At 40.2% G+C, this 20,774-nt stretch overlaps 1 protein-coding gene and 1 pseudogene across 1 annotated transcript in view; one reads left to right on the forward strand and one right to left on the reverse strand.

Annotated features, from left to right (window-relative positions):
- Positions 1-20,774, reverse strand: part of DMD (dystrophin) — a 2,084,073-nt gene that overhangs the window by 197,079 nt on the left and 1,866,220 nt on the right. The window contains 1 exon segment of the mRNA NM_001003343.1: positions 7,127-7,187. Within this exon segment, the coding sequence (NP_001003343.1) occupies positions 7,127-7,187 (61 nt within the window).
- On the forward strand, positions 12,355-12,759 carry LOC102151228 (annotated as a pseudogene).

Here is a 20,774-nt window from a genome sequence, read left to right on the forward strand (position 1 = left end):
CAGGCAGTACATCTAAATTGACACAAAGACGCTAGAAGATTTTCTGAAGGTAAAAGTAGTCAGCAAAATGTAAGGCATGTGGAACTACTAGTACGCATTTCTTCCTTTACTCAAGTATCTACCGAGCATGTGCTATAGCGGGAGGCTCTGTGCTACAAAAGAGACACAGAGCCTATCCTCACAGAGAATTATTTCAGTCAAAGTTATATGTTACAGCTTATGAAACTTTATATAAAGAAGGCTGTGAGATTTTTTTATGAGCCTTTAAGATGCAGAAGATACCAACATTTTCATCTACCCACAAGGTCTACAAAACCAAAGGCCAGTCTCAGCACTCCACAACCCAGCGGTGTCGCATTCAATCTCTTGCAGTTAACATCTTAAACTGAATTGTTTTCATGATTATATCATCAATTATTCATTACTGACTATTCCTTCATTGTGGTTCCAGAGCTTAATGAGACTCGGCTAATGTGACCTTTGGAACCATCAAACTGTGGAGGAGAAAGCCCAGCAGAGAAGGCTGACCTCTGGGTTATCTTTGTGTACTAAAGCCTTTTGAAAAGTCAGAGCACCAGGCTTTTGGCAGCGATTTCACAAATTTAATTACCCACAGATATTCACCAGTATCCTCAAAGATTGACAGCTGAAATTAGACAGCTGATTCTGTTACATCCACTTGCTATTATCAATGGTGCTAAACAGTAAAGTAAAAAAAAAAAAAAAAGGTTTAATATTGTTTGTCCTTTATCCTGAGAAGACTGATGGCACAGTAAGAATTCTCAAGGGTGATCTGAAGATCCATTTTCATTCCTCTGGAAAACTGTTACAAACAATTTTTATTTCAAAGTCAATATTCATAAAATCAGAGAATGTCAGGGCTGGAAATGATATGTGGTATCATGTGATTCAGCCCTCTTGGATGACAGAGAAACTGAGGGCCAGAGAATGTAAGCAATTCACCTGTGGTCAAATAGCTAGTTGAGAGGTACCTGGTTGGCTCAGTCGGTTGAGTGTGCAACTCTTGATCTTAGGGTTGTGAATTCGAGCCCCACATTGGGTGTACACATTACTTAAATAAAATTTTTAAAAAATAGCTAGTTGATAGCAGGGCTGAAATCAGACTTCAAGTCTTCTGATGCCTGGTCTATTTACTAGTTTCATAGAGCATATACCTCTGTCAATCTTAACCAATTTTTAAACTGAACTCCAGAAGGTTGGTATCATTCCTAAAACAGTGAGATATCAGGAATGAGACCTAGAGGAATAGTTTCTAAGTTGGATATCATAATCCAGTGTTCTTTAAAATACGAGGCCATCTCATTCTCAGAAAATGTATCCACTGCAAACCAGCCGACACAGATGCTTATTAGCACACTGGTCGCTGTTAACCCTGAGACATAGCTAACTGCTCCTTCCTCTCTCTCTAAATACAGGTACTGAAATAGTGATCAGTGACCCAAAGGAACAAATAAACTCACCCACACTTGAATCAGAGCAACTCCTGGCACAAATAATATGGAGCTGGAGCAAGAACAAGGGCAAGATATGCTTTCAGTGGGGTTGGAGGGGTGGTTTGGAATAAAAAAAAAAACTGCCCAGAAAGTAGTAATCAAGGCAATATGGTGCAGAGGAAGGTGCTGTCAAAACTCAGATGCTACTAGAGTTAGGAAGAATGGGCACTTACAATTAGAGCAAGATTCATCAGTTTAATTGAGAATAGACCAGCAGGATGCTAGAAGACACAAATACCAAAAGGTGAGTCTTGCAGACACCATAATTCCATGCAGAGTGGCAAGGACTGGTGCTAGTGGAGCCACCATGAATGGCAGCCATGGACAACGGGAGATTCAGGACCTTAACCACCCATTTTGGTAGCAGACACAGCAACAATAATAAGAAATGTTGCCTGGAGCAACTGTGGGCTTCACTCAAGAAGGTTTCATATTGCATTTGGCTAAGCAGGAATCACCAGAAAGCTGGGAGTAACTCACAGGCAATTGGTGGCTGCAGAAACATGCCTGGGATTGAGGGTGGAGGCAAGGGCAGATCAAGGTCATTCGACAACATCTATAGCAACATATACAACATCCCAAATAACCCGCAGGCAAAGAGAGACGCTCTTGTGGACACGAACTGCTTCCTGAGCATGGCATGTAAAGAAGGGCTGAACAGTTAGCATGTTCCCCGGAACTGCACTTTTTGCTGTCCTGTGGAGTGCTTCAGAGCTAGTGAGACAGGAAACCTGCTGAAATGCCTTCCTGGTGATGGAGGCAGCAGGTTGACTCCATTAGTGAAGGCCTTCCAGTTTTTAGCAACTGCAGCATCTTTGAAAGAGGAAAGGATCAGCTTGTCTGAAACCCAAAGTCTTCCTGAGGGCCAGCTGGCAGAAGCAGAAGGTCAAAGGCTTTAGCTGGTATTATAGAAAAGTATCAGCGCACCAACCTCTGGCCAGGACTAATATGGGTAGAACGAGCTATGATCTCAATTGGTTTCTCCATCTCTGCACCAATGGGAGATGGCAAAGAGTGTTTACTTTCCTCAGGAGCCAGCAGAGAACACAGACAATGCTAATGAATTTAATAACCAATATTTGGGCTGCTCCAGTCACGACACCCCAAGGAAGATGTAACACAGCTGGAAGAGATCCCGGGCAAAGCAGCTAAGATGATCAAGGGGAAGACTTATCTTCCATTCAAGGACAGGCTAAGAGCCTAAAAAGGATTAGAATTTCTCGGACAGGGAAGATGAAAATGAAAAGGGGTTGTAAGGGGATGTGAGACTAAAGTCTACTTTGGGTAAATACCATTGTATTCACTGAATTCCACAGCACTTAATTGGGGCCATCCCTTGAGGTCCAAAAATGTACACTGAAGAGAAATGGCAATATGCCTTTCTTTCTTCACACAGAAATCAGCAGATTGATGGAACTTATTCTTCCAAAGACAAGGTTGAGGAGGAGAAGGGAAAAAGAAACCCCTGGATAAACTCAACACCAACTGATTTATGATGCATTATTAAGAAATGTTCAGGATCCTAATTTTTTAAATGAATTGTTAGGTTAACCAGTGAGCAGCCACTGGTGTCTGCATCTGGGACAGAGTGCTGGGCTGGTTGCCCTGCTGGTCTGACCCAGTGTACTATTTCTTATGCTCTTATTATGTCATCTATGCCGGAACATACTGCATGCAAGTTTGGGATTCCTAAATTCTTTTGACAGTCCAGAACACAGAAGAATAATTTTCTAACTCATTAAGAAAGCAAGAGAGTCCCAGCTCTTGGCTTCGTTCGGTTTACCCATATGGGACTGTGCAACATAAAAAGGTGAAAGAAATCCTAACAGAATGCAGCAGCTGGTTAAAGGCTATTATATTGAAATTTTCATGAGTTTGACAGTAGGCCAAAAAACTACAAAATGGCAAAGAGTGGAAAAGGCAGTTGTAACAGGTTGAACATTGTTGGTGATTATTTTTTCAGGGGCAATGAAAGCTGTAATCAAATAACCTGAAAGAGATGCTGGCAGGAATAAGAGAGCCCCAAGGGAGAGAGAATATGAAAACTGTAACAATGATGAATGCTATGGACTAATAAACTAGACAAACATGTAGTTTGAAGTATCAAAATCAAGATTCTTAGCATCATATGAAAAGCTGGTGTCAGGATGCAGGCATAAATGCTGTCTGATTTGCAAGCTAGAGCAGAAGATGCTGCTAATAACATAACCTCAAGCATGAGTGTACAACTCAACAAATAACTGGAACGGGGTTACTGGTGCAGAAACCTCTAGTTATTTAGATGATCAGTTTATACCAGCATTGAAAATAAAAAATTATTAAGTATTTTTTTTAAAAAAAAAGATCCAGAGGGGGCACCTGGGTGGCAAAGGCAATTAAGCAAGCTTCTGACTTTTGGTCTCGGATCTGATCTCAGGGTCGTGAGATGGAGCCTTGAGCTGGGCTCCTAGCTCTAGCTCAGTGTGGAGTCGGCTTGGGTTTTTCTCTCACTCTGCCCCTCCCTCCCTGTGTACATGTGCAAGTGCTCTCTCTCCATCCAAAATAAATTTAAAAATCTTAAAAAAAGATCCAGAGAAGACATCTGGCCTTGTGCCTGGAAATGTGTGCTTAAATCTCTTGAATGCAAGTCAAAACAAACAAGGTAACAAAGAGGAAGGACAGGGTGGGGACTGGTTGAAGTAATCTTATTATAAACTTATTAGTATTGTTATTTGTGGATAAATAAGGTATCTTGAATTACAAATGGCATTGGCCAGTGCATGAAGTCCACTGAACTTTGTACATCAAAGTAATCTGCTATGAAAAGAATCTTTTAGACAACAGTAATGTATAATAATAAATCACAAATGACATTAGTCATCTGTTTGTTGACAAAGTATATTTTCTGAACATGTGTTCTCCTTCCATTAGCTTAACATTTTAGAGGTATAGTTGAGAAATTCTATAATCTAATTTCAAATAGATTATATTGTTTATTTATTTAAAAAATATTTTACTTATTTATTTGAGAGGCAGCAAGAGAGCATAAACACGGGGAGGGGCAGAGGGAGAAGCAGACTCTCCTGCTGAGTGGGGAGCCCAATGCAGGACTCGATCCCAGGACCCCGGGATCATGCCCTGAGCGGAAGGCAGATGCTCAACCGCTGAGCCATTCAGGTGTTCCATGGATTATAATTTTTAGAGATAAGTGATCTCCATAAATTTCAGGGTGTTTTTGACAAGTTACATAATTCCTCATTCCTAGAAACTGATTACTTCAGAGGGTTTAAGGTCTCCAGACTCCCCTTTCTACTAATTTTTTCTGTCTGTTGCTCTAGGTCTCTTACCAGCAAATCAGGCAGAATGAAAGTCCTAAATTAAACATCAAGATTTGAGCTCTTTACATAGGTACCTGGAGAAACTGGAGTAGGTTGAGGGAGCATATCTGCAGCTAATTAAACAATGGATAGAATTCCTATGATTTTTAAAAATAAGAATTGATGTTAATGATCAAAATAAAGAATTTTAAAAATAAAGATAAACTTCTTGAAGAAAAGCTGAAATCTTAAGTTTTTGGATTTGGGCAAGACCATTCAGCCAGTCACACTCATTGATTCTTAGAGCTACAAATGACCTTAGACATCACCTAGTCCAACTTATTTTATGAATGAGAAACTAAGGTCTCTATAGGTTAAGTGGCTTGCCCAAGGCCACACAATCAACTCATGACAGAGCCAGGACCAGAACTCGTTTTCTTGTTTCCAGATCTGTGCCCTTATCAATACTGCCACCATGAGCTTCAGGTCTGTGAAAGAGCACTGGACAAAGGGGGGCACAAAGAGAGGGTAGCTGCTCTCTGATTCCACCAAGGAGCAGCAAGACACTAGTTTGTGAAGGTGGTGGTGGGGAGGAACTACAGGTTTTCTCTAATTTGTCTCCTTTTTAATTTTTGGACTAAATTCATGTCCATTGTCACACAGCAATGTCCTGGGATCTTTTGTAGTGAATGTAACATCAGGGAGAAGATAAATATCTAGGGAAAGAACACTGGGGGTGGGGTGGGGTGGGGTAGGGTGAACACTAGGAATCCCTGTGAGATATTTAATAAGCTTCAAAACAGGAATAATCTGGAGAATAATGGGTTGAAAGTGTTTTGGGTTCGCAAGTGATCCTCCAACCTTGGCAACAAAAGAAGAGTCTTGATCTAGTAAAGACCATCTCTTTATCAGAAAGGAATTGGATAAAGTGAGAGCTTTATAAACAGGTTGAAGAAGAAGTAGGTTCCAAACATCTTAGAGATGAGAACTTGTGATGACTAAGAGACTGGAGATGACTGGGAGGAGACTGAATTAATTGTTCCACAAAATATACAGTGGATATAAAGTCATACAGTGCGTGTCTAAGTTACTTTATCATCTAATAATATAGGTGATTTAAATAGGTATTTAAAATACATAGAGTGAATGAATGATTTTACAGAATAAAAACACTACAATACAATTTGAGAAGAAGAAAAATAAAAAGCAGGATCAAAGCAAACTGAAGGAGACTGCTTAAAGGTAAGAGATACCTTGTCTGGAAAACTTTAATAAGACAAAGCTTTCCTAAAGGATGTGTCTCTCCTTGAAAAGCCCAGAGTTCCCTCACTCCCATACTCCTGGGTTAACACAATTGAGGCACGCAATCTAATTTCTGGAGGACTGTGGTAATGAAGATCTAGGATGCTGATATTGCTTTAGAACTGAATTATGAAGAATTGATGGGCAGGGGAAGAACAGAAAGTGACCCAATAAAACATGGGGGGCCAGAACAACGGGAACGCATGGAGTGTTTTTAGTTAGACTCATGGCAGAAGTGGGTTCAAAGACTTTAGCTGGTACTGAGGATTATTTCATGAAGCCGACTAAATTAAATTGTTGAGGCAGTGGATTTGATTGCACAATCAATGGGAAACTGTTAAGGTTCTGTCATGACTCCATATCCTCCCTCCTCTCTCTTCCACATTGACCTGATGTATCATAATTTGTATTTTACACGGCATCCCATGGAAGGTGCTTCTAAGCACCTGTATTCCTTTGACTGACATAAATGGCCTCCGAAAACAGTATCATTCTGTTGTGGTTATGTGAAAAGTGCTGAGTGCTCTGTATTGAGAATGAACACCTCAGCTCCACACATCCAGGCCTGCTGCTGACTGCCTTTCAGGTACATGAACTATTTATTCACCTAAAATGCTTTGTGTACATAGAGGAGCAGAAATCATCCATCTTTGCCAAAAAAGAAATGTGGGCAAACCCCCAAATAAATGAAACTGTCCTTATAATTATTCACTCCCACTCTCAATAATATTACCTGCAGCTTTTTGTTCAATTGTGGAAAATCCACACCACCCCCGATCACAAAATACAACATATATGCTGCATTACACGGATTTTTCCTACGCAGCTCCCTATTGCATCGGCACATTTCCAGTGGTAATTTTAGCATGAGTAGACCAGCCAGGCTTCCTCAGGGAAGAAAGAACTAGGTACTATAGGCCAGGTTAACGTCACATCTCAGAAATACATTCATTTGCAAATACGCAGATTAGCCACAATAAATGCGCCTTTGGGAATGTGAGGCTTTCAACTTACTTGATATAGTAGGGCACTTTGTTTGGTGAGATGGCTCTCTCCCAGGGACCCTGGACAGAAGCTGAAAGAGAAAAAAAAAAAGGCAAGGAGGTCAAGTTCGCCACAAACAGGAAAGACAACATTAATCTCCAGAATTACAATTTTACAGTGATATTGGTCTGTTTGCTCAGTTGCCCATGAAGACAGGACGGATTAACCTGCTGTTTGGAAGTTTCTGTCCTAATCTAAGTGAAATTGAACTCATTCAGGCACAAAGATAAATGCAAAGGAAAAAGACCCGTTCCACCACTAAACCTATACAACAGATAAGAAACGGAATGAGTCGATTGACGGGTTTTCTCTTATGTGTCTCCATTGGGTGCTTTTCTTATAACACTTCCTGTTGCTGCTTCTCAATATCTTTTACTATTTGATTGACTGGGTTTTATTAGTTTAGCAGCTGAAATATCCCTGCGTGATAGAGTTACATTCTAAGTTATTGAAGCTTAAGCACTACACTTATCATTCCGATATGCTCGTTTGAGTCTTTGTTTGGTTTAAACAGAATCCAATCTCATCGACTGATAATATGTTTAATTGGTGCCACAAAATATCAGCTGACCAGCCCGATCTTATTGGAAAAAGACAACCAAAAGTGAGAGAAGAGCACCTGATACCAGAGTGTAATAAAACTTTGGTGATGAGTAATGAATCCTACAGGTGAAATTAAATTTCACATACTGGGAATTTGTTTTTTAACGACCATATTGTGTATTAGTCAAATCAATCATTTTTAAGTTGTGGTTTAAATGCTTAAATTGTCTGAGGTTTTTCCTTTTCCAAAGATGAGCTCTAAAAACACCTTTTATGTACTGTTTAATCTGATGGATTTTTTTCTTTCTTGAAGACAAAATAATCATGTTAGGATACACTATGCCATTTCCTCAACAATAAAATCTTCGTCCTGAAGAGAGTTTTTAAGAAACTGGAGTTTTAAGAGACAAAGAATATCATCGGGAATACAAACATAAGAAGCATGCTTATTAACATCTAGCAATTTTATGGGTATGTCCATTTTTTTCCTGGAATTTTCATCCTGCTTATAATTTGCAGCCCAGCTTATGCTGACCATTATTTCCTCCTATGAAAAGCTTCCTTCTAAATTAGTCTCACAGTAAATTCACTCCACAGTATATTGAGATGTAAGAAAACGTCAAAGCTAATATATCCTTGACTACACTGTATAATATGAAAGAACGGCTTCTAATAAAAGTTAACTTCACCCACTGCCAGACAATTTAAGAGTAATGAAACTACAGATTTCTTTGTTTTATACAGAGTAATAGAGGGATCGAATCACCCACCCTTCAACCAGACATGCTGCTTTGTACCTTGGTGATGTGTCATTTAAAAGATACAGGACATGGATTTGTATTTAGCCGCTAATTAGGCCTTTTCATTTTGGCAGACATATTTTTAATATGGGGAAAAAAGACATTTATCTGCTGTTTTGAATTAGTCCTCGCTTTCAGTGTGGCTCTATTCCTACCACCTCTGCCTTTCTCATTATCTGCCCTACCCTCCTTTTGTCTGTTTTTCTTCACTAGGACACAGCCCTCTCACCCTGATGAAGTGAGAAAGGAAGTGAGATCTGATTTGAGAACTTAGGCTGCATTTCCTGACCTACCTGGGCAGAGTTGGATGTTATAGGAACTTAAAAACTCAAGCTTTCTCTAGGAGGAGACAGGATAGAGAGCCAGAAATCCTAGCTCCTGCCTACTCAGCACACCCCCTTCTTAAAACCATAGAATTGCAGAAGGAAAAAGAATTTCTGAGAGCATCTGGTCCAGCTCTCACCAGCTGTATTGCCAAGCCTATGAACAGCTAAACTGAGAAACCACTGCTGTTCTTTCCTTAAAGGAGTCTATAGGCTGAAATCCACCATTTCTGTCATTATTCCTTTTCAGTTCTTTATCAGTCTAATGGTATAGAAATCATTTCTGATTTGGAGGATGCTGGGAATATCCTCTGATGGCAGAAGTGTCTGTTTGGATTTCCTATAATATACCTAGGTATCTGTCAGAAAGAAGTGGCCTTGGAAAGGTCTACTGGCTACCTAGTTGGCTCAAGGGAGGGGCTGGTGGCTTTGCCTGAATGGAGCAACCTTCAAGCAGAAAATGTAGCAAGAGACAGGAAACACAGTGGTGCCCAGCTGAGCTAATGGCTAGACCTACATTGAATAGCTACAATTGCCTTTGCATTGTTAAGCATTAAAAGGAAAAAAATCCAATAAAATGCCAGCGGAATACTCAGAATATACTTAAACTGAATAGTTGAAAAGATTTAAAAAGAATATTCTAAGGGGATCCCTGGGTGGCGCAGCGGTTTGGCGCCTGCCTTTGGCCCAGGGCGCGATCCTGGAGACTCGGGATCGAGTCCCACATCGGGCTCCCGGTGCATGGAGCCTGCTTCTCCCTCTGCCAGTGTCTCTGCCTCTCTCTCTCTCTGTGTGACTATCATAAAAAAATTCTAAGTTCCAGATCAACATGAAACTGAGCATTTATAACTGTGGATCTCAATTGTTATTTTTCCATACAGAGTATATGAACTGTATATAAAAATTATTAGTTTTTTTTGACACCTGTGTGGCTCAGCGTTTGGACGTCTGCCTTCGGCCCAGGGCGTGATCCTGGAGTCCCAGGATTGAGTCCCACATCGGACTCCCTGCATGGAGCCTGCTTCTCCCTCTGCTTGTGTCTCTGCCTCTCTCTCTCTCTCTGTGTCTCTCATGAATAAATAAGTAAAATCTTAAAAATTGTTAGTTTTTTAAAATAAGACAAGCCTTTTGTCTTTATGTGCAGCTATCAAATAAATCCAATGGTAAAGTTCAGTGAATTTTTTTGTGCTAGGCGATGTTTGTTCCCCCTTGGACTCAACAGTTTACAAATGCACCTAAGCAATTGCTTTGCAGTCATCATTTGAAACCCTAAAATTTTCTACCAAAAAATTTTCTCGATGAAAAAAAAAAAAAGAAGAAGAAGAAAAGAAAAGGCAACTAACAATGGCCTTCCCCATTCTGCCCACCCCCTCGCCCCATCGCTGCCACAAACACACTGGACCTACTTGCTTTGGAAATAACACACAATCCAACTAACATTCTATGTAATTAGATTCAGTGCTCCTTCTCAAGAGACTGTTAAAAGGTTGTGGGCAATTTTGCTTGGGGCTGCCAGAGGATTCTGGTCTTGCACATATTCAAAAGTTGATCAAATATACGGTAGCTCTTATAAGTGTGTCTGAGAATTATCATTTCATTTCTTGCAGGGGTGCCGACACCAACAACAGCTGTTTCTTATCTCAGTGTACCAGTGGAAGCTTGTCATCATTCACTAAGCTAGCCTAGGTACTAGACACACACATCTTTTATGCCTAGCGTGTCCATTTTTAGTAGCCCATCAAAAGCAGATTTATTGGCAAGTAGTTTTTATATGACACGGTACTGTCCTTTGGTATTTTCTTATACAGATGTTTCTCTAACCACTACGTGTAAATCCAATGCAGCTTTGTGATTCAGATTCTTGAGTGTAAAAAGCATGCATTATCATAGGGCACCAGCTCCAGGGGGGATTGTCTACTGAATTTAAATAGCAAACTGCACGTGAGTTTATTCATTCCAAACCAACCTCTGAATTTCCCCTTGCGTTACAGATGCAGTATGTTATTAAGAGCAAGAAAGGGTAGCAGTTCTACCTTCAAATGCTTTTCTTCCCTCGAGGTGACAGGATTCAATACTGTGCCCAAGGTGGTTTTGAAAATCACAGAGGCCACACTATGTAGGTGAAGTTCTTATTTCAACCATTTTTTAATGCATGATGAACAGAATGTGCCAAGCGATGCACCCTGGTGTTAAGCCATATTTTAATCGACACAGAGGCCTAACCAGAAAATTAAAAAGAATACTAATGTTATTTAAACTGTGCCAGAAGAGCACTCTCTGGAATTCAGACCCAAATACATTCATTCATCTTTCTATTTTTCTTCTATTTGGTGGACTTGGTGTCTAATAACATAGTTCGATTAAAAAAAATGGGGACAGATTATAAAAATAAATAATATAGCATTCACTGGAAACTAAATAGAAACCTCACCTATGGGGTTAAGAAAAAGGCATAAGGGAGGATTGCTAGCCACAGGCACTCGGCTTCTCAGAAGGAAGCCAATTCCAATAGTGGTTTTATGGGTATATTCTATCAAGGAAATTTACTCTAGAGCAATGTTTCTCCATCTTTTTTCCCTATCCGCCCCCAAAGTCTCCCTGCTAAGTATCTTTTTAGCATATTTTTTCCTAATCTTCCTCCCCCTGTCCTCAATGAAATTTTGATATCATAGATATACTATATGTCTGTTGATGTATCGTGTGTATCTGTGCTTTACCTAAAAAGTAAAAAATTTTTTGTCCCCTAGGAACCAATGTTTGTCCCTATGGGGGTAATACCATTCCCACTGAGAATGCTTGTTCTAGAAAGGGTGGGCAGGGGGAGGAAGGAAAATCTCTTCTGTGCCTGAAACATGACCTCAAGTATGATGCTCATCATGACCGGTGAGGTATTATTATTTTCAATTTGCAGATGATCAAACAGTTAAGATCGCATGGAATAGTGTGTCTAAGGTCCTAAGTCAGTAAGTATTAGGTCCTAATTTTGGTTTATTACTCAAGTCAGATGATTCAGGAAATGGAGAAAACAAACATCCTATGTGTCTACCATGTGCTCCACACTGTATGCTCCTGAATGTAATCCTCCCAAATACCCGATAGAGTCCCACTATTCCATTATTACACATGGAGAAAGTGAGCCTCAGAATAGGCCAGTAAATAAACCCAGGTCACGGCAGCTGGTAAAGGGCACATCCAGGATTGCAACCAAGTCAAGTTTGTCTAGTCTCTGTGCTTTATTTTATCATGTATGGTACATAGCAGGTAGTCTATAAATATGTGCCAAACAACTGATTAAACAAATTAATCTTAAAAAAGAATATAATGTCTTCTAGTCCGAGTTCTTTACACTCTGAGATCTAAATTTATCCACTACATGATTTCCACCAAATGATTTTCCAGGGGCTGCTGGAAGAACTTCACTGCTCTTAGAAGGCCTCTTTAGTATTCCCTGGAGCTTTAGTGATGATTAGAAAGAGCTTCCTTTTGCCCTCCTGTCCTCTTTCTGCCATCTTTCTGTGTCACCATAGTGGTGTGCATGAGTGTCTTGGCAGATGCTCTCAAGAACATGAACAATACTAAAAAGAGAGGCAAAAAAAAAAAAAGAGGCAAATGCCAGGTTCTTATTAGGCCATGATCCAAAGTCATCATCTAGTTTCTCACTGTGATGATGAAGCATGTTTGCATCGGTGAATTTGAAACCATTGATGATCACAGGGCTGGGAAAATTGCTGTGAACCTCATGGGCAGTTTAAACATATATGGAGTGATCAGCCCCAGATTTGATGTACAATTCAAAGATCTAGAAAAATGCCAGAATAATGTGCTCCCACCCCACCAGTTTAGTTTTACTATACTGACAACCTCAGCTAGTATCATGGATCATGAAGAAGCAAGAAGAAAACACACAGGAGTGAAAATCCTGGGATTCTTTTTCTAGGGTGTAATGCATATGTGCATATAAAATGTGTCAATAGAAGAAAGAAAGAAAGAAAAGTACAGTGAGTAAGAGAAAGAAAAAGAAAGAGCGAGATTCTTTTTACACTGGTCAAAATCCATATCTCTACAATCTGTAATCTCCACGATCAGTCCTATTCTAGAGGTTTAAATTAGATCCTTTGATCAGTTGAGAGAAACTAATTTCAATAGAGCTGAGACCTATTTTCATCTGAAAGACAAAAACAGACCCTGGAAAACAAAAACAAAAACCAACAAAACAAAACAAAACAAAACAAAAACAAACAAACAAACAAAAAAACCAGACCCTGATTCCTAAAGAAACAAAGCAATACCTAACATCAACTCATTCATTATTCAATACATTTTTATAGAGCACCTACTATGCAGTAGGCACTTGGCAAAGTGCTGGCACTAATGCAGTGAATAAGACATAGTTCCTGATACTTTGCATTTTAGTCTCTAAGGATATTTTTCAATGAACACATCTAATATTTACCATTAAAATCAATCAGTGGCTATCTACCAAACATACATTATGTGCTCAGCTACACACTAGGTATTTACAGGCAGGGGTGGAATAGGGTGGCATGTGGTGGGGAAAGAGGTTCTAACATATCCCATGCCCTCAGAACATTATTGAAATGAGATCAGCTTTTAGAAAACATATATTATAATGAAAATACACCAGTCAGAGTCTTGGCCAGAAACAGATGGCACACTCCTATCAGCTAAGTTGAGTAGAATTTAGTAAGAGGGCTGGTCATAAAGATCTGTGCAGGGGGTAGGGAAATCACAAGGGATAACAGTAAGAACAGGAACCATTGGCATCCATAGGTCTGAGGGACAAGAAGAGACAGCTGTTGCCAGAATAGAGTCAGGGAGGGGAAGGAAGACGCAGGAGAAGGAAAGGGAAAGGAGGAGAGAGGGGGTGAGAGGGAGAGGGAGAAGAGAAAGAGGAAAGAGGAAAGAGACAGGATAAAGGCCAGAGCTGTAGTAACCAGGAGAATGGAAGCCATCTTGGCCACAATCTCCCAGAAGCAAACACGAAGACAGAGCTGTGAGTGGAAGTAGTTTGAGCTCTAAATCAAGGAAGCACTGGTACAGAAGCCGGAAGTAAGGCAGGGAAAGGAGCCAAGCCGATAACGGATGAAGTACTGCTTTGGGTACCTGGGGCTCACTGCAGGTGAGGATTTCAGCACAAAAGACACTTCAGAGTTATCCCCTTCTGCCCACCTCTGAGGAGTGAAGGAACTGGAGTATTTATTTACTACTGTTTAAGAGCTACTCCTGGAGTATGAGGCGGGGGGCAGATCATTAACTTTCTGGCCTGCCCCTTGAGCACTGGTGAGCAAGGGTTTATGGCCAGTGAAAGCCTTGAAAGCAGAGTCACAGGTGTGTGTATTGGAAGGCGAGGTTTGGTGTGCCTGGGCCTGGTGAATACGTGGGGAAAGGCCCTGACAACTTAGGCTACAGAAGATATGTGCTAAGAACAACTGAAAATAAAGATGTGAGAAATCTGAGTTCCTGATCAATATGGAGTCACCATTCCTGCATCTCTCTGGGTTTCTATGTGAGAGCTTTATACAATTCTACTTTGTGTAAGCCACCATTAATTTGAGTTTTCTGTTACATGTGATCAAACCAGTACTTCTGACTGAATCACTCCCACCCACCCAGACCATCTATGGCTGTTCACATCATTCCTGGCTCACATTTTAAATGGCTGAAGAGCATGCCATTAATGGCTGTACCATGATTTATTGAAGAAACTCCCTCTTTGGGAAAATTTAGATTGTTTCCAATTTTTTACTGTTGTAAGTCAGGCTGCAATGAACCTTTCTGTAGATAAATCTTTGCACGCAATTTTGCCAATTTTCTTAAGCAAAATTCCTAGAAATATATTTATTTCATTGAAGGCTAAGAATATTTTAAAGACATTTTATACAAAGTACATTCTTGCCAGCAGGAGTCTTTCTTTATTGATCCAGGAAGAAAGGGAAAAATCCATTTTCTGCTGGTCAATGGCATTTAGTTGGTATAATTCTTAAGGTACATTAGATGTACTGACTGATACAGATTATTTGAGAACATGCCTCTCACACCCCTTCTTTCCATGACAGATTGTAAACTTTCTGAGTTCAGAGAGGCACTCAGCACATCGGCTTTCTGTCTCAAAGCCCAGCCCAGCATCTTGAGAGGTATGCAGATCAAGTAGAAAGTGTCCAGAACATAGATTCAGAAGAAATCGATTTGAGTCCTGACTCTACCATCACTCCCTAATCTTCAGCAAGTCTTGTTTTCTTCCTGAGTCTTATTTATTTTATATGAAAAATAGGAATAATGATATCTCCCTTGCTGAAAAGCTGTCAGGATAAAATGAGAAAATGGATATGAAATTGCTTTGCAAAATGTTAATCACCATACAAATAATGTTTGTAATCACATACCTATGGGATATTGTCTGAATGTTGGTAATTCTAGAATCAATCTCTCCACCTCAACTAAACAGCAGTTATTTTCAACCCTTGCATCCACTCCTAACTACTAATAATGTGCCACATACAAGATAAAGTGTGGCAGAGAGAAATGCCTTTGAACACTAACTGCCTGGGATTACAGTACGTGGTTCTCCATCTTTGCCTAGACCAATGGCATCTGCCCAACAGGTCCTTCATTCTCAGGTAGACATTTGTCTGATATTCATCAGCATGAATGATGAATCAATTGGTCCATATTGAAACAGTGGGAAAGAGATGGCCAGAGACTGTTTTACAATCAGAGGATTACAACAATGTAAAGATAAGAACACTGTTCTTGTGCTACCATATACAATGGATTGGAAGTAGGAGGGTGGAGTTCAACAGGTAGCTCCTAAGTGGATTTAGTGTCCATTCAGAGTGAGAAATAACACATGACTGTACTTCCTTTTTTATTTTTATTATTTAATAAATTTATTTTTTTATTGGTGTTCAATTTGTCAACATATAGAATAACACCCAGTGCTCATCCCACCAAGTGCCCACCTCAGTGCCCGTCACCCAGTCACCCCCAACCCCCCCGCCCACCTCCCCTTCTACCACCCCTAGTTCGTTTCCCAGAGTTAGGAGTCTTTCATGTTCTGTCTCCCTTTCTGATATTTCCCACTTATTTTTTCTCCTTTCCCCTTTATTCCCTTTCACTATTTTTTATATTCCCCAAATGAATGTGACCATATAATGTTTGTCCTTCTCCGATTGACTTATTTCACTCAGCATAATATCCTCCAGTTCCATCCACATCGAAGCAAATGGTGGGTATTTGTCATTTCTAGTGGCTGAGTAATATTCCATTGTATACATAAACCACATCTTCTTTATCCATTCATCTTTCGATGGATTTGCCAACATTTAGCATAACACCCAGTGCTCATCCCATCAAGTGCCCCCCTCAGTGCCCATTACCCAATGACTGTACTTCTAAGATTTAGTCACTAGGCAACTAGGAGTCTCATTGGCAGAAAAAAATTAGCTGGAAGGTGAATTTCAGATAAATTTCATATTTTTGTTAAAATATTTGGAAGGTGGGTCTTTTCACTGCAACTCAGGTGAAAGGATGAGATCATGTACCAAATGGTAGCTGAAGCTATAAACATAGCTGAACTCATGCAGGAAAGGAGGCTGTTAAAAGAAAAGTGTACCCTGGGAAGTGGCTCGTGATGGGGGCACCAGGAAGAAAACCTCCACAGAAAAACAATACAGAAACTAGAATAAAGTAGGGTGAAACGTGAGAAACATAGCCAAGTGGTGAGATGTTATGAGTACGAAGGGGCTCCAGGGGATTAAGGCTATGGAAGAGGAGGATCTATTTGGTCACAAGATCACTGGTGATCTCAAGAGGGAGATTTTGCAAGAGCAGTGAAGGCCGAACCAGATATAGAAGTTGAAGCAGCCCGTAGATAGAAGGAAGTAGCAAGATTAGGTCCTAAGCAAGCATTGAGAAGTTGCATATGAGAGGAGAAGAATGTACAGGGACTCCTGGGCAGCTCAGTGGTTAAGTGTCTGCCTTTGGCTCAGGGCATGATCCCGAGGTCCTGGGATCAAGTCTCGCATCAGGCTCCCCGCAAGGAGCCTGCTTCTCCCTCTGCCTATGTCTCTGCCTCTCTCTCAGTGTCTCTCATGAATAAATAAATAAAATCTTAAAAAAAATAATGTACAGGGATAGGGAGAACATCTGCGGCCTGGTCATCCCTCTCTCCTGTTCTGTAAACCAGCCCACTCGATTCACTTATTTATGGAATTTGCTTAGCGTCTTCTCTAAAATATTAAATTACACAAAAAACTTATTTCTGCCTTTTTTTTCACTTCCTAGGGTCATATTCAAGATTAAAGTACAGTCCAGAAGTTTTCGAGCAGTTATCAATGCTGAGTGTATGTCTGTGTATCTATCATTTTTCCCCATCACAACTGCTTTCTGTATAATTTCTATTTTCTTTCGAGGGGATGCCTCTAGCTCCTGTAGCAAGAATAAGTCTTCTGTCATTTAACTGAAAGACCAAGTGAAATTTAACACTTTTCAAAACATTAAATTAAAATAAGAATAGTGCTTTATATGTCTGTATCATATATCAAAAGTAAAGATTCAATGAAAACTTTAAGATCACTTACTAAACTTTCAAAGATGGGCAGATTTTCCATAAAGATTTCACCAGCAGAGACAGATGGGCTACATTCCAGAGGGGAAGGTCACAGGAGTGATGGATGAGACCTCTAATGTCTGCCATAGCTGTGAAAATCTTTATGGCTAACTAAAATTCCTCACGAATAACAACCTGTAAATATTATATGAGCTGTCAGATGGAGAACACCGAGCTCTCAGACCATCGCACATGGTGAACAGAATACCACACCACAGGATTTGTCAGTAGATTGCCAAGTCATTGAGCACATCAGACTTACATTTGGTCTGGGAAGTCAAGAGTTCATACTAAAGTACTTGCTGAGGTGACTGAGTTGCAGAGATATAAACATTTCCAAGTGCTGCTGGCTGCACAGTCCCACAAAATCTCATAGCCAATATTTGGAAGCATTACTCATGAAAGAAAAGCTCCTTCAAACTGACTTATACAAAACTCCAAGAACCTCATTGTCATTATTGGGATAGTTAGAAAGAAATACAACTCCTTAGGCCAGCTATAGGAGGAGAGGTGTCTATGTAAGTAGAGCCATGACTGAGTTATGCTCGTGGAATGTCTGACTAATTCTGAACAGAACTGGCTGATTGTATTACCATAGAATTTTCCTCTGGGTAAAGGTGGCTACAGTCTTTAGGCCATCTGGGTTAAGCCAGGTTACTAACAAGTCAGTGCAATATCGCCAGGTGCCTTTAGTGTCTCTCCAGATGTGCTTTTAAAAGACGGCAGGCAGTCAACACCATTTGCTGAATGTTCTCTGTGTGAACGGTATTGTATTAGGCACCAGGGAAATTTCAAGGAATGTAAAATTTGAAACCTAAGCCAGTAGGGAGCAACTTAGATATTAAAAACCAAATGACTGTAGATGGGATGCACATCCATTTAGAAAGCAAGAGTGAGAAAGAGCTAAAGATAGGACAAAAATTAATGTAAAAAGGTGGGAGAGATTAAATTTTGATCCCAATATTTTCCTCCACTGGGAAACAATGAAACATCTACACTTTAGCCATTGCCTCCTGGCGAGCAGTATGCTTCCCAGCCCCATGACCTTGGTCTTGGCCATGTGACTTTCTTTGGCCAATGGGGTTTTAGCAGACATGATAGGAACAGAGGCTTGTATTTTTGTGCTCTAGCAATCTGCCAGGTGGCCTCCGATCCTTCAGCATGGGCCTCGAAACCCAGGATATTTAGAAACAACCTGAATGGAACTAGCAGCCAGGAGCCAAACCCAGCCAACCTCCAACCTATAGCCTGCAGCAGAGCTTCCCGGTCAAACTTTATCTAGATCATCTGAACTACAGTTGACCTGTGGATCTATAAAACATGAGAACAGAAACTTTCTATTCTCATATAGGAGTAAGGGAGGCAGAGAGGGAGAAAAAGAGGAGGGGTGGGCGGAGAGAGAAGGGTAAAAGAACACCAAAGAGATGAAAGAATAGAAAAATATTCTGAAGCAGAAGTTTCCCTGATTTGTTACTAGCCACATTCTCTACTATCATCCAAAGATGAATGAGGATTACCCACTTTTGTTTTTGTAGTTGAGCCTTGTGGGCTGCCACTCACTAGTTCCTGGAACCCCTTCTCTGAAGCTGATAATCTATAATGATTACAAGTATAAACTTGAATGTGTCATTAAAGGTCTCCAGTGCATTTTCTTTTCTGTGAAAGAGAGACAGCAATACTCCTTATTTTACAGGGTTGTTGCAAAGATGACACAGGTTCATTCATGTAAAATGCTTCCTCAGTGTTAAGAGCACAAAGTACTCCATATTTTTGCATTCCTATTCCTACCCCTATTATTATTATCATCATCATCATTAATGTAGTGAGTCATCAGGATATTTATCCCATTAACTAACTTACTGCCAGTGTGAAGAATCCTAGGGGAACCAGGCAAATGAGACTCTGTGATTCTAGAGTTCAAGTGACTGGTACCCACTAAAGCACAGGCCTAGGCAGCAATCCCAGTAATTGATTCCTCTTCCTCTTCTTGCCTCCATTTTCTGACTTTTCAAAAAATTTTATGCAGTCCTCAGAGTAGTAAAACTTGGGAGGAGACAAATCTTTCTTTTGGTATTCTGACTCTCAACTATGAGAGTCAATGGTGTTCAGCCATTTTTATATGAGTATTGCTTAGGAATTCAAAACACACAGCTAAGTATTTTTAGAAAGACTTAGAACAAGACATTTTCATTTTAATTTCTAGTTTTAGTTCTGATTTTTAAATTAAACTTCACAAAACCAAACAAACTTGCTATCTTTTATTTTTTCCATTTAAATGAGTGTGGCTGGCTCACAGGACAGGAATGATTTGATCTCATTTAAGACTTAAGCCTTGTTGCCCTTTATTTTGCCCTATGATAGCAAGGGTCCTGGTGAGGTTTTGTGTTGGGCTCCAGGAATGAGTGAAGATTTTGTTCAAAACTTTTCCCCTTCCCTTGCGACCTTTACTAGACGTACCTGCTCCAGACCTCCTGGACCAAGTCTTTTCCATGATGGCTGGCCTAGTTCAAGTTCTACGACACAAACTCTCACTTTTTACCTTTTGAGAATAAATAAATCCCTTTGTCCTTAACTCACACCGTGAATGAGCTCATTCCATTTCTTTTCAAATTTTTTCCTAGACATTTCCTGCTCAGATTTTCTCTTTCCAAGTCAAATTGTCCCCATGTTGACTAATCTTTCAATTATTCTCTCTCGTCTGCCTATTTCTAGCTCATTAAAACATTAGCACTCTCTAAAACCTATATTTATATTCATTATACATACATAAGAAATCCCTTTTCTGGACCAAAGGGCTATAAGGAGGCTACATGTAAAATTGGAAAGGGGGATATTCATCATATCAGAACACATCCTGTGAACCTTGCTAAGTGAAAGAAATCAAGGGCCACACAATCAGAAGCCTTCTTTGCTAAGATTCCTCAGAGATGAAATACTTTCTACCTTGGATTTGCACACAGCCTCCTAGACAGTGTGCATTAATACTCGATATTGTGATTGATAAGAGAGATATATTTGATCTTTGCATATGCTGGCTCACAGTTCCCAAGACCCTTGGAATTTCCTGGGTGGAGGGTGAGAAAGGTATCTTTTGTTATGTTAACGAGAGGACTCTTGGAAGGCAGTCTTCTAGGACTGGATCTTTAACCTGTGGGATCTGATGCTACCTGTAGGTCAGTGGCCTCAGAATTGAGTGGAATTCTAGGACACTCTGCCAGGATCTGAGAACTGCATGGTGCTGTGTGGAAAGTATTCCCCTCCACAGAAACTGGGCTCAGGAACCTCATTTACTGGTCTGTAAAGAACATCTCATTTTGCTTCCT

This window comes from Canis lupus, chromosome X (genome assembly GCF_011100685.1).
Source record: "Canis lupus familiaris isolate Mischka breed German Shepherd chromosome X, alternate assembly UU_Cfam_GSD_1.0, whole genome shotgun sequence".
Taxonomy (NCBI): Eukaryota; Metazoa; Chordata; class Mammalia; order Carnivora; family Canidae; genus Canis; species Canis lupus.